Here is an 11,751-nt window from a genome sequence, read left to right as displayed (position 1 = left end):
TAAGGAGAAGCTTGAAGCATGTAGGCGAAGAGCGGGCTTGGTACAGCCCATCATATGAGCTGGAGGGGGAGAATTGTTGGGTCTAGTCCATATGTGGTCTTGGACAATTTGAGCCATAAGCCCAAATCAACTAATTGGAGATTAGAGAGAACGAAATTAGGGTGAGATTAGAGTAAGAGCGTGCAGCGTGCGGCGGTGTGCAGAGAAAAGAGGAGAGAGAAATAGAGAGAGAAAGTAAGGTTTCTGAGTTTTTCTGCTTGACGATCGGTGGCCAAACGTTGTCAGTTTCGGCCCAAATTTTATGTGGACAATCCTTGCAGCAAACTCTACAATCCTAATGGTGTTGATCTGCAGTTTACCCTCTCTAAGGTATTTTCCTATGATATCCACTTTGTGAGACCTAGAATTCTCTTATGAGGAAATCCATCCTACGTGATGAAGATATGCTATCCTTGAGCCAAGATCTATGATCTTGATGTTATTCTGATCCTCTAGTTATTCTAGAGAAGACTACTGTAAACCTGTGATGAAGATATGCTATCCTTGAGCCAAGATCTATGATCTTGATGTTATTCTGATCCTCTAGTTATTCTAGAGAAGACCTATTGTAAACTATTATTATTGAACTGTTATCATTATTATTGATAGTGGAAGTTTGAGGTGGACTACGGTCCCGTGGTTTTTTTCACATTGGGTTTTTCACGTTAAAAAGATTTGGTCTCACTGTGTGATTGATTTATTGCTCTATTGTTTATGCTGTGCTGATTGATATTAGCATTTTGATATCAAGTTGATATTTTGATGAGGAACCTATTTTGATATACAAAGAGGGAAAAGAATTATTGCATTAACATGTTTCTTCCCAACAGTTCAGGCTTGATGGGAAGGTGGCATTGATCACCGGTGGCGCAAGAGGCTTGGGCGAATGCACCGCCAAGCCGTTCGCCCGCGTACACGTGCTCGAAGCACGCGGCGAAGTTGGGCAAGCACGGGGTGCGGGTGAACTGTGCGTCACCGCACGGGGTGGCGATGCCGCTGACGACCAACTTGTTTGGGGCAGCTGTGGAGACGTTCGAGGCGATGATAGAGAGGACGGGCGACCTCAAAGGCTGAAGGCGGAGGCGGTGGTGTTCTTGGGCAGCGAGGGGTCGAGGTACGTGAGCGGCGTCAACCTGTTGGTGGGACGTAGGCTTCACCGTCGCCAGAAGCTTCGAGTAGACGTGTGGATGGACGTCTGTATCACCTTGTGCTTCAATTTGTCTAACTATCTTGTGACATTAATCTACAACGACTTTATTATTTCGAAATAAGAAAAGTTATTAGAAAGATATGAACCAAAATTACTCGTAAGATAAGGTTCATTATTATGATTTATTTAAGGGCATGCATTGTACAATGATGGAAAGACTGGGGTATACCTTTGATGAAAAGGTTAATATTTAAATATATATATAGTTAATTTTTATAATTGCATCCTTCTCACTATCCTGTGAAAGTATTTAGTTCTTATCAAACATTTTTTCAAAAGTAAGTTTCGAATATGTGATAATCGTTTTATTATCGCAATATATGTGAATTTGTAGAATATTGATAACCAACTACAAAAATTAAAATTGATAGAAAAGAAAAGACTGCATAAAATGCCTATGATTACAAGAACCTAACTTGAGCATAAAATGCCTAAAAATATACTTCAATATTAACCTTAAAAATATACTCAATCAATTATTTTACTTTAAAATGTGATGACCAGACAACATAGCAAATGGAGAAATGCAATAAACAGTTAAAACGTATATAGGTCACTGCCCAAAAACAGGAAAAGAAAAAGAAAAAGAGAGAATGTTATTATATTACCAAAATCTCTTTTACCAAAAAATCCGCATTACAGAAATGATATCTAATAATCCACTTGAGTGAAGACTCTGCTGAAGTTTATGCTTACAGATGACAGTACGGGCGTTTCCGAACTATGACAGACCAAAAGCCAAACCACACCAAACCAAAAATTTTAGTCTTAATTCTTCACAACCACAGATAATAGAAACAAAAAAAAGTTCTAATGACATTACCTATGATTTGGAATATTTACAGTAGCCCACTCGTTCACAGAGAAAATGGCTGCATGCCAGCAAGCACAATCCTGTCTGTCAAGGATAATGCACATTCAGCATCTCCCGATATACCATGTCGATGAAATCATTATTCTGTCAAAAAACCACGTACTTCAGTCAGAACTATCATCCACCAGTATGGGTATATCAAAGAGTAAGAGTTGCAAACAAAAAGTAGATGATAATACCACCATTGTAGAAGATACGGAAGCTATGAATCAGCCAAATATTTCTAGAATGCTAGTTTGTATTGCCAATTCAAGCAGACAATTTTAAAGACAAAGGACGGGTCAAACTCGTGTCACAATCTGTAAAGCCGATACACCAAATGAGGTATGTACAACTTTCTATGGGATATACAGGGGCTACATAATAATTAAGTTGGAATAATTATTTGATAATAATATGAAAGATCAGTCGTGCAGGATGGACAGTGGACTATACATGGAAAAAGAGAATGCCTATGGAGCGACAAATATAACAAGAGCAGAAAAAAGTCTCATGCTATGTGAATGATAGTTCCCGACATTGAACCAACATCATAATAAAACAAAGAAGTTCTAGGCATGATTATTTGCATTAAAGAGACTACTGAAATGTAAAAGAAGATAATCAACAGAAATTTTACCTGCACAAGTCTCAAGAATGCATCACGGACTTTATCTCGTGTAATGACTGGGCCATAATTTGGGGCAGGAGTTAAAGATGCAGAGGGAGTAGGTGGTGGAAAAGGCTGACGTAACGGAGTGCCATATGGTCGCTGCATAGTCACTGGAGGATGGATTGGTGGAACAGTTGGCACGGAAGATGATATAGGAGGCATTACCAATGCAGATGAAGATGGCATTGGCGAAAAAAATGAAGGTTTCACAAGATTTGCAGCAAGCTTACTGCTTCCAATGCTAGATTCATTAGTATCAATGGGAAGCATCAAAGGCGTGGTGGATATTGGAATGGGGGTGGCGGATATTGGAACGGGTGCAGACTGTATTGTTGGCAATGCAGTTGGAATGACACTTGATATGTGGGAAGATACAGGAATAGCTGCAGAAGGAAGTGGGAATTGCCCTGATATGGTTGCATTTCCAACATTCATAGCAGCCTGTGAATTAAGACCATTCACATGTCAAGTATAAGAAATGAGAGTATTTTTTTACTTCTAATAGATCAAGAAATTTTCAACTTTCACAAAAAAAAATGGTACAGCAATGCTAGTCACAGAAAGATGCGGACAAAACAAAAACAAATGAGCTGCAGGTATGACTAATCAATGATAATAAGGGAAGAAACTTCTGGTGGGGTACATACACTGAAGAAGACAGAGAGATCATCTTGGACGTCATTAATTGGTGTAGCAGCACACGAAGGTGGAGGCTCAAAAGGGCCTTCAGTGATTGATAAACTAGGCACTGCTTCGAGCTCTTCAAACTCACTGTCAGTGGAAAATAAATAGTGAGAAAAATTACTTCCAATCAAAGATTTATAGTATAGATATATCTGCATCAAGATGCCCATAGAGTTACAGCCTCAAATAAGAAACCCCAGGGCACACATACATGTAGGTCTACACTGCAAAAATGATCACAAGTTCACTATGGAAGCATTAAGTATTACACTAATAACAACCAAAAGCAGGAGAAATATTTCAAAATTTATCCAAAAACGAACTGATCAATAAAATAGGTCTAAAATCAAGGACAGAGACGAGTCATTTTTAAGAAATAACTGATCATATAATTCAAGGTGGCGATAAGAATGAAACTCATGGAAATGGCTTCCGCTAGCTTTTTCTTTTGACAAATTGCATTGACATGCAACGACAAAGCACCAAGAACAATTGCCAGAGGAGAGACCAAGTTACTTTAGGGTGAAGAAAGGAGATCTACCATAATTTAAGTCTTCCAGAAGGTACATTTTACAACTTAATGCTTGCAGTTACCATATGAATCATCTTTATCTGGAGGATAGGATATAAAGTTTTTCGCTAGCATCTTAAGAAACATTTGCAAAAGTAACTGCTTGCAATTGGGCCAGGAGCTAAAGGAACCCTCCCAACATCTTAAGCAGCAAATACAGTTGCCATAAATGTATTAAGAGTTGAACTGCACAGCTGCATGTGTACATGGTCCAGTCTGCAGCTGCATATGCAGTCTACATAAGCATGCAATGTGATAGTGGTACAACATGATTCATACTTCCACATTACTATTTCAACTGTTATAGTAATTTAATAATATAAACACAATCAATGATAATATGATTTCATTCACAAACCTAGATATATCCCCTATTATTAATAGTTAAAATAACTTATTAAAAATATAAACCATTCCTAAGGTGTTGATTGACTATAGCAATATTTTTTTATTTAGCTACCGAACATACATTCTTATTAGGAAAAGGCCTAAAGGTTAAGTTACATAATCCTAGTAAAAATGGATCAATGCGGCCTATCATACACAACAAAGACCTTCAAGTAAAGAATAAGACAAATTGAAATGCTGAGGAATTACTTCTCAACTTAAAAAAAGAAAAGCTACTCTATTGGCATGTCTATAGGTAATGATTAATTATAATATTAACAAAATTAATAAACATGGGCTTAGTTTGATTTGACTAATCAAATTCATGATCTGCCACAAATATTACACCATAAGATCAAGAAATGCAAAGAGGTAAGAATGATCTATTTCCAACATATAATTCACATATTCTTGTGCAAGACCCCAAGAAGCCTTTTAGCTACAGAAAATAACACCGTGGCTTCAGGATAAAGGGAGAAAACAGGAAGCAAAGTTGGCCTAAAACATTGCTTACCAAAAACTGAGCACCCACCATTGTTAGTTTTTTAATGTATATTCTGCTCGTACTTCATTAAAATGGATGAGAAATATAATGCAATGCAATACCTGCCCGTCTGCATACCCTGAGCCACTTTTTGATACTTAAGTTATCAGCTATGAATATCAGAAAAGAACCTTCAAAAACCCATCATAGTATCTATTTAGATTGACAACTGATCATAAACTTTATTCACTACTTTGAACCCTTTTCTTGTGGCCAAATTGAAACATAATTACTGCTGTCCAACATACCACCTCAGCAAACACCTAAAATTACTTCGTAAAACAAATTTCCCCCTATAATTCCATTTCCCTGCAAAGAAATATCTCCATAGTTTTATAATTAGTCATTATTGTCCACATGAATTGAAGTTCTACTTTCCTCCTGACATCATCCTCTCTACAATCATACAAAAACTAGTTAAATGTCTAAATAGGTTTATATATTAGTCAGAAAGCTCTTTTTGTTAAAGAAAAGCATTCCCTTTCTATTAAACTCCACTACCGTCTCTAATGTCGAGATGCAGCCCACTAGTTCCTAGTATTCAGACACTTCATTATGGATCCCTTTAGATGCTGATTCCTCACCACTCAGAAAAGAACAAATTATTTGAAAAAATAATAATACGTGTCCCATATATTTAGAAGATGACGAATTCATGGAGACTCCCACAGTGTTTCTGTATCTAATTGGACATTCGTATATAGTTTATCACTTTTAGCCTAGATAAACCAACTTCTGAATACATCTTTTAGATTCAATGTGTTAATTGGAAAATGTACTCTAAATAAGGTCCACTCTTAAACATAAAAGATCTTAATATGCATTAGAAACACACACTCTCTTCTAAGAAACAATACATACTAATAACTTTATGTTGCAATTGCACTAACTTTTTAAATGCATAAAATTGCATTTAATAATCTATAAAATGATGTACAGAACAATGACAGTTTACTTCTAATCCTATGGCACAATTTAGAATAAAGATTTGGACTGGCAAAAGGGATTAACAAGATTTACTGGATTGGATTGGCAAAATCAAGCCAGCAGATGAACTGTCTGAACTTGCAGATCTAGAATCATCCTGATAGTTCCTTATATTATGAGGGTTTCATGAGATGTTAAACATTTAAATGATACTTGCAAAATTATACAATCTAATAAACAAATAAGCTACACAAAGAAATAAAAAAATCATGAACAAAAAAGTTTGACAATTAAAAAAGCTACGCCAAGTCTCATATTGATATACAGGGAACAACAATACAAAATATTTATAAAAAAATTTAAGCCAAAAGACAATGAAAAATATCCAACTCCTAAATTTCACATTAAACACCAAAAATAAAATGAAAAAGGAGGGAAAAAGAGAAAAACAATTTTTTAACTGACAAGATGACAGCTTAAGGAAAGTTATCTGAAGCAAATAAGAGCAGTTAGCAAAGATCAAGGAGAAATAAACCTCAAAGTCCATGCGCACATGCTGTAACTAGCAATAAGAGAGATAACACATTACACAAAACAACGTAGCAATCAAAAGTTCTATATGATACGAAGTAAAAAGTATTGCTAGCTAATTGGAGTTCAAGAAACAAAGCTTCCTTTTAAAGAATGGGATAAGGGAACATACCAACCACAACATCTACAAGCATTTGTAATGAATGAAGCAGATAAAATTTCACAAATGAGATCCAACGTTACCTTTTAGTCAATGGTACTTTAGGCTTTGGAGGTACTTTGGAATAAGCATTAAGGATTCTGGATAAAATATGCAATGTTAGTCTAGAGCACCACAAGTTCATTGCATAACAAATATGCAGTTCATATATTTTTTAATGATAACATTTAAGAATAAAAAATACGCCACACAGATGTGAGGGCCCGGGGCATCAGAGTAATAAAATCAAGATATATTTTAAACAAAGATTAAGACTGAAAAATGCATCAGACTATGTAATTCTAATAACGAGCAAAACCCACTCTCATCTGCAATGGTATCTTCTGGTAAAAAAGTGAAAATAAAGATTTTCTGCAAGCAACAGTTTTACCAAAAGCACTAATTTACATTTTTAGCCTTGACTTAAAGCCTCAAGTAATGAGTGCACACTTTTTCTTAGACACACCTCATGACTTAAAAGGTGTAGATTCTAAAAGCACACCTCTATAATGTTACATATTTTGTACAAGTTTCATATCCCCTATTTTATGCAATGGCAGAGATCAGATTAAGTCTAATTTAGATAAGGGGTTAACATTCCATTAAATACATCTGTTTGTTTTCCTTGGTTAACATTCCTTATCTAATTTAGATAAGGGGTTAACATTCCAAGTTCTAATCTAGAGCTTGGTGACTTTTCAATAACAAGCTCACCATGCCTTCCTACATAATTCCGCAATAAGGTTTATTATGACACTTTTAATTGGAAATTAAGTCATCTATGAGGAAAATTATCAGGCAGTGTGGAGATGACTTTGCATCTAACAAGTTATTGAATAACTACTAAACTTTAAAAAAATTGCTGAACTTTTTTAATTACACAATAACCCTCTGATGTACTTTTCTTTTTGCAAAACCTGAAGTAAAAGACAAAAACTTTAAAGCAAAAAAGAAACTCAAGTAGTCAACTACCCAAAACAACAGACTTAGTACCTGCTGAAAAGATTTGCTACTGATTCACAGTCATGTGAATCATAAAACCATATACCATTTACTTCTTGAGCAGCATTTCGATATAAGAGATATGGAACCTGGACTTCATATTCAAAATCTCCCAATAGATCTTCCACCAAATTATCTGTTGATAAAAGGAATGCAATCATAAAAATAGAAGTACCAATCAAAGTTCATACAATATTGGAGATGACCTGTAACAGATTTTCAAATAGAGCCTTCTAAATGCAAACAGAATAAAATAAGTTAAACTGCACTGCTTGAACAGTTGAGTTTGTGTCAACTAAAGAATTTTCTTCTAGCATAATAACACAAAATCACAGCAAAAAAGAATAGTTTCCATCAATTTTTTTCAGCACAACTTTGGCTAAGAGAGCACAAATAATGCGGCAATTATTTAATAAAATTATCACCAACCAATGAACGGTGAGCAAGTGTTGACACCAAACTGAGGTTGATCCTTTGTGTCATGAGTGATCAGGGTTCGGGTCTTGAAAATGACATATCTGCTTGAAGGGGTATGACTCTCCCCATATCAAACATTGGTGAGAGCCTCATGAAGAAGAAGCCCATTCTTTACTATCTGATGATACAAACTACCATTTTTGAACTAAAATATCTGCATGTTCCATATGTACATTATAGCATACTAAATAAACATCCAAAAACATCAGCATTCATCTTTTTGCACTAAGAACAGGTCTAACAGAAAACACAATACAAAATTGAGAAGCATGGAACATTTGACAGAACACTAAGACCAATTGTAGATTTAATGTCAACCCTTCAATGCAAGTGTAGATTTTTTGAACCAAATCAATGTACATAGGATAAGAACTTATCTTAACACTAAGGACCTAGTAAATATAAACCTCCAAATTATCACTTGCAGTTCATCATCATGCAACAATCAAAACTCTTGACTCCTACATTTGGAGAAGTCTACAACAAGAGATAAAGAAAAAGGGGGTGATGTCAAGATTGAGTCTAGAAAGAATCAAAGGCACCCAGCATGACATTTAGAATTTTAAGAATACTCCTCAGCACATCTATCATCTATTTAGCAGGGACTATCATTAGTTCTTCAGAGACTGTCATTTAGCATTAACTATCATTAGTTCATCCACATGCCTATCACATGCTTCTGGATGCATTCTCCATCCTCACACATATGCTATTTTTTATATAATCAAATTATTCTTCACACACACACACACACACACTATATATATATATATATATATATATATATATATATATATATATATATATATATATATGTATGTATGTATATATACACATATATATACACACATATATATATATAGAAACCAAAGAGATAAAGAATGAAAATTTGAACTTCAAAAATATCTCCAGATATTCATATCATACTTGCCATTATGTTTTCTTTAGTAGCTGCTCTAACTTGAGTTATACTAATCTTTCAATGTCTTGCATTTCCAGATCTTAATCTCCAAATAAGAAATCACACCATTATTAGACTGTAGTGGTTGAAATATGAATATTCTTGGTTGCCACTTTGTTTTGTATGTGTCTATATCTCCAGAAGAATAAAAAATTATTTTGCCACATAATGAACAGCACAAGTCACACAATCCAGACTAACAGAACACATAAGATTCTTCACCAAGTATATTGCATAAAATGGTGCCAGGTTCAGGTTGACAAGACTTGAATATATAAAAGCAACTGGGTATAGAATCAATGTTAGCCACTGTAACATTTAAGTGAACAAAGATTGAAGTAATAACCATGACCAATTGAATAAGCCGCATGGAAATCCATGATGATAAAGCACTAAAGATGTCAATGGTCATCTAAATCTATGTCAACGAACAAGTGAAATAAAAATGCCAATGGTCATCTCAAGGAGTATCTTCACAGAAAAAGAACAAATTCCAAAGTTGCAAAGTGTCTTTGTTGACACAACCCACATTAGGTGGTTCTCATGAGGATTTATGTTTTTCTTTAGTGACAACCATATCAACACAGAAAGAATGCAAAGAATAAGTTGTGTTTCAAATGACCTGCTTGGAAGCATAATGCAGAGTTTACACGACTGGTAGCACTATACTTCCAGCACAACCTTCTCCAAACGAAGCCTCCAGAGTTGAGTATTTAGGAAATTGATTATAGAAAAATCAAGTATGATTTTACTACGTTGTGATGCAACAAAATCCTACTTAAATTGGTAATAAATCCAATCCGGAATCTTCCTAAGGTTACCAGCAGAAATTGATTCCCTAGCTGACATAGAGATGGTAATAAGAATATATCCAACAAGGGCTAGGACAAACGACTCTTATCCCTTTCCAACTTCTCTCATGTCAAAACTTACAGTGACAAAGTTATAGAGAAATTTATATCTTTTACAGGTAGAGATGAAGGCAAGAAGTAAGATAGATTCCCCAAACAAGACCAATCTAATACCTGCATTGCGTCGATTCATGACAATGAATTGAAATCTAGGTTGCGTGTTCCTGCAGAGTAGCGTATTTTCATCATTGCCAACAGAACAACAATAAATTCACCACGGGAACTGACATCAAGTAATAAATTCGGTACTAAAACCCAATAGGACCTAAACATCAGGCCCGATTCATCCACATTATGATTCAAATCAAAGGTGATGAAACGAGGAAAGGACTAACACTCACGATCCAATTACCTCTTCACGACAAAGAGCGATCCCTCAACATCCTTCCGGCTCTGCAAGGAAAGACGGAAGCGAAACCCTAATCAGGTGGCGGAAACCAGAAAAAACGAAACAAAAAATCCCGATCAAGAAAGGGAGGAGAAGGGTTCGGCGGGGCAGATGGAAGGACCCATTGGTTGAGGTCGATGCTGAACTCGTACAAGGTGACGTGGGTGGCGGTCATCAGGATCTCCTCCACGAAGGGGTCGCCGCGCTGGAGGACAATGAGATTGAGGGCTTTGGTGCTCTGCTGATCAAGATTGGGCGTCACCTTCCGGTTCTGCAGCATCTTCGCCCCCTCCGGAGCCCTAACCCTAAGCCCAATTCTAATTCCACGGATTCACCCGAGGGCAAGCCGAGATCGACGGAGAGAAACGAGGGAGCACAGGACGAGGCTTTTTATATCTTGTAGGGACGGAGGAATCCCCGAAGTGGCACCGGCGACAGCATTTTCTTCCGAAATAAACTTTTGCTAACTAATCTTGACGTGTGTGGTTTTCTTCATTTTTTTCCATTTTCGGATTTACGAAGCGGACCAATTCCTATTCTTTGACTTGATTGCCGATGGGGGACATTAGAATAACATGCCACTGTGATTCAACAATCACATCACGCCCCCATAAGCAAACTGAAGCCTCCTCAACTTCTCACCCATATTTAAACCTCACTATTTGATGGAAATGGTAACGAGATCTATGTTTGGGTTTAATGGCACGTACATATTAGATAGGTTAGAAGGTGATTGATTGAAAAGTGACTTGGTGGATGAAGGATGAGGAACCACCTGAGGAGACATCCAATGAGGACCCATACATATACATTCATGAACCCCCACATGTGAAACATAGCAAATGTCTTGTCGATGGATGCATGCAGATGTAAGTACGTAAGATATTTTATTAAAAAAATTTATTATTGATTTTTACGGATGACACCTCATATTTATTTTTATGAGGAAACATCTTTTTTAAGTAAATAAACTTACTTATGAACTAAATCAATTAAAATTGGAGAGATTATGTGATTGATTGTAATAACATAAGTGTGATTTAATTTAATTTTGAGTATAACATGATTAACTTTCACTAAGCTAACTCAATTTGACGATGATTAATACTATTTTTTTATTTTTTTTAAAAAAATAATATTAATAAATTATCAAAATTAATTTTTTTTTAATAAATTCTATGATCGAGTATATAGTAACTTCCACTAAACCAATCCAAACTTAAACCGTTAGGACGTAATTTTAAAATGACTAATACCATTTTTTTCAATAAGGTAAAAGAACCTGCATAGAGAATCATCAATAACATACAAATCACCAAACCAAAAAGATGGTGGTATAGTTTCGTTACTAAAATGTAAGACATGCAACCGACTAATAGTATACATAGTTAAAC

The 11,751-nt window shown here is 35.6% G+C and overlaps 2 protein-coding genes across 3 annotated transcripts in view; both read right to left on the bottom strand.

Moving 5' to 3' along the window:
- Positions 1–1,824: 1,824 nt before the first annotated feature.
- On the bottom strand, positions 1,825–10,888 carry LOC135626415 (mRNA-decapping enzyme-like protein). Of its 2 annotated transcripts, XR_010492336.1 has the most exons (9): positions 10,479–10,888; positions 10,322–10,362; positions 10,084–10,133; positions 7,612–7,756; positions 6,663–6,719; positions 3,423–3,546; positions 2,743–3,216; positions 2,073–2,207; positions 1,825–1,970 (listed from the first exon to the last, which is right to left on the bottom strand). XR_010492336.1 is itself a non-coding variant. In XM_065131670.1 (8 exons), exons 1-8 carry the CDS (start codon positions 10,635–10,637, stop codon positions 2,151–2,153), a joined length of 1,107 nt encoding a protein of 368 aa, XP_064987742.1. In that variant the 5' UTR covers positions 10,638–10,888; the 3' UTR covers positions 1,825–2,150. The 2 variants fall into 2 exon arrangements, 1 of the variants encoding a protein (XP_064987742.1); XM_065131670.1 differs by having other exon boundaries at positions 1,825–2,207.
- A 756-nt stretch (positions 10,889–11,644) lies between these two features.
- LOC135626416 (SWR1 complex subunit 2-like) overlaps positions 11,645–11,751 on the bottom strand; it is a 14,108-nt gene continuing 14,001 nt past the window's right edge. The window contains exon 11 of the mRNA XM_065131671.1: positions 11,645–11,751. This exon is cut by the window's right edge and continues 411 nt beyond it. The gene's annotated coding sequence lies outside the window, so the exon portion shown is untranslated.

Source organism: Musa acuminata, chromosome BXJ2-11 (genome assembly GCF_036884655.1).
Source record: "Musa acuminata AAA Group cultivar baxijiao chromosome BXJ2-11, Cavendish_Baxijiao_AAA, whole genome shotgun sequence".
Classification (NCBI taxonomy): Eukaryota; Viridiplantae; Streptophyta; class Magnoliopsida; order Zingiberales; family Musaceae; genus Musa; species Musa acuminata.
This window is presented reverse-complemented; position numbering and strand designations above follow the sequence as displayed.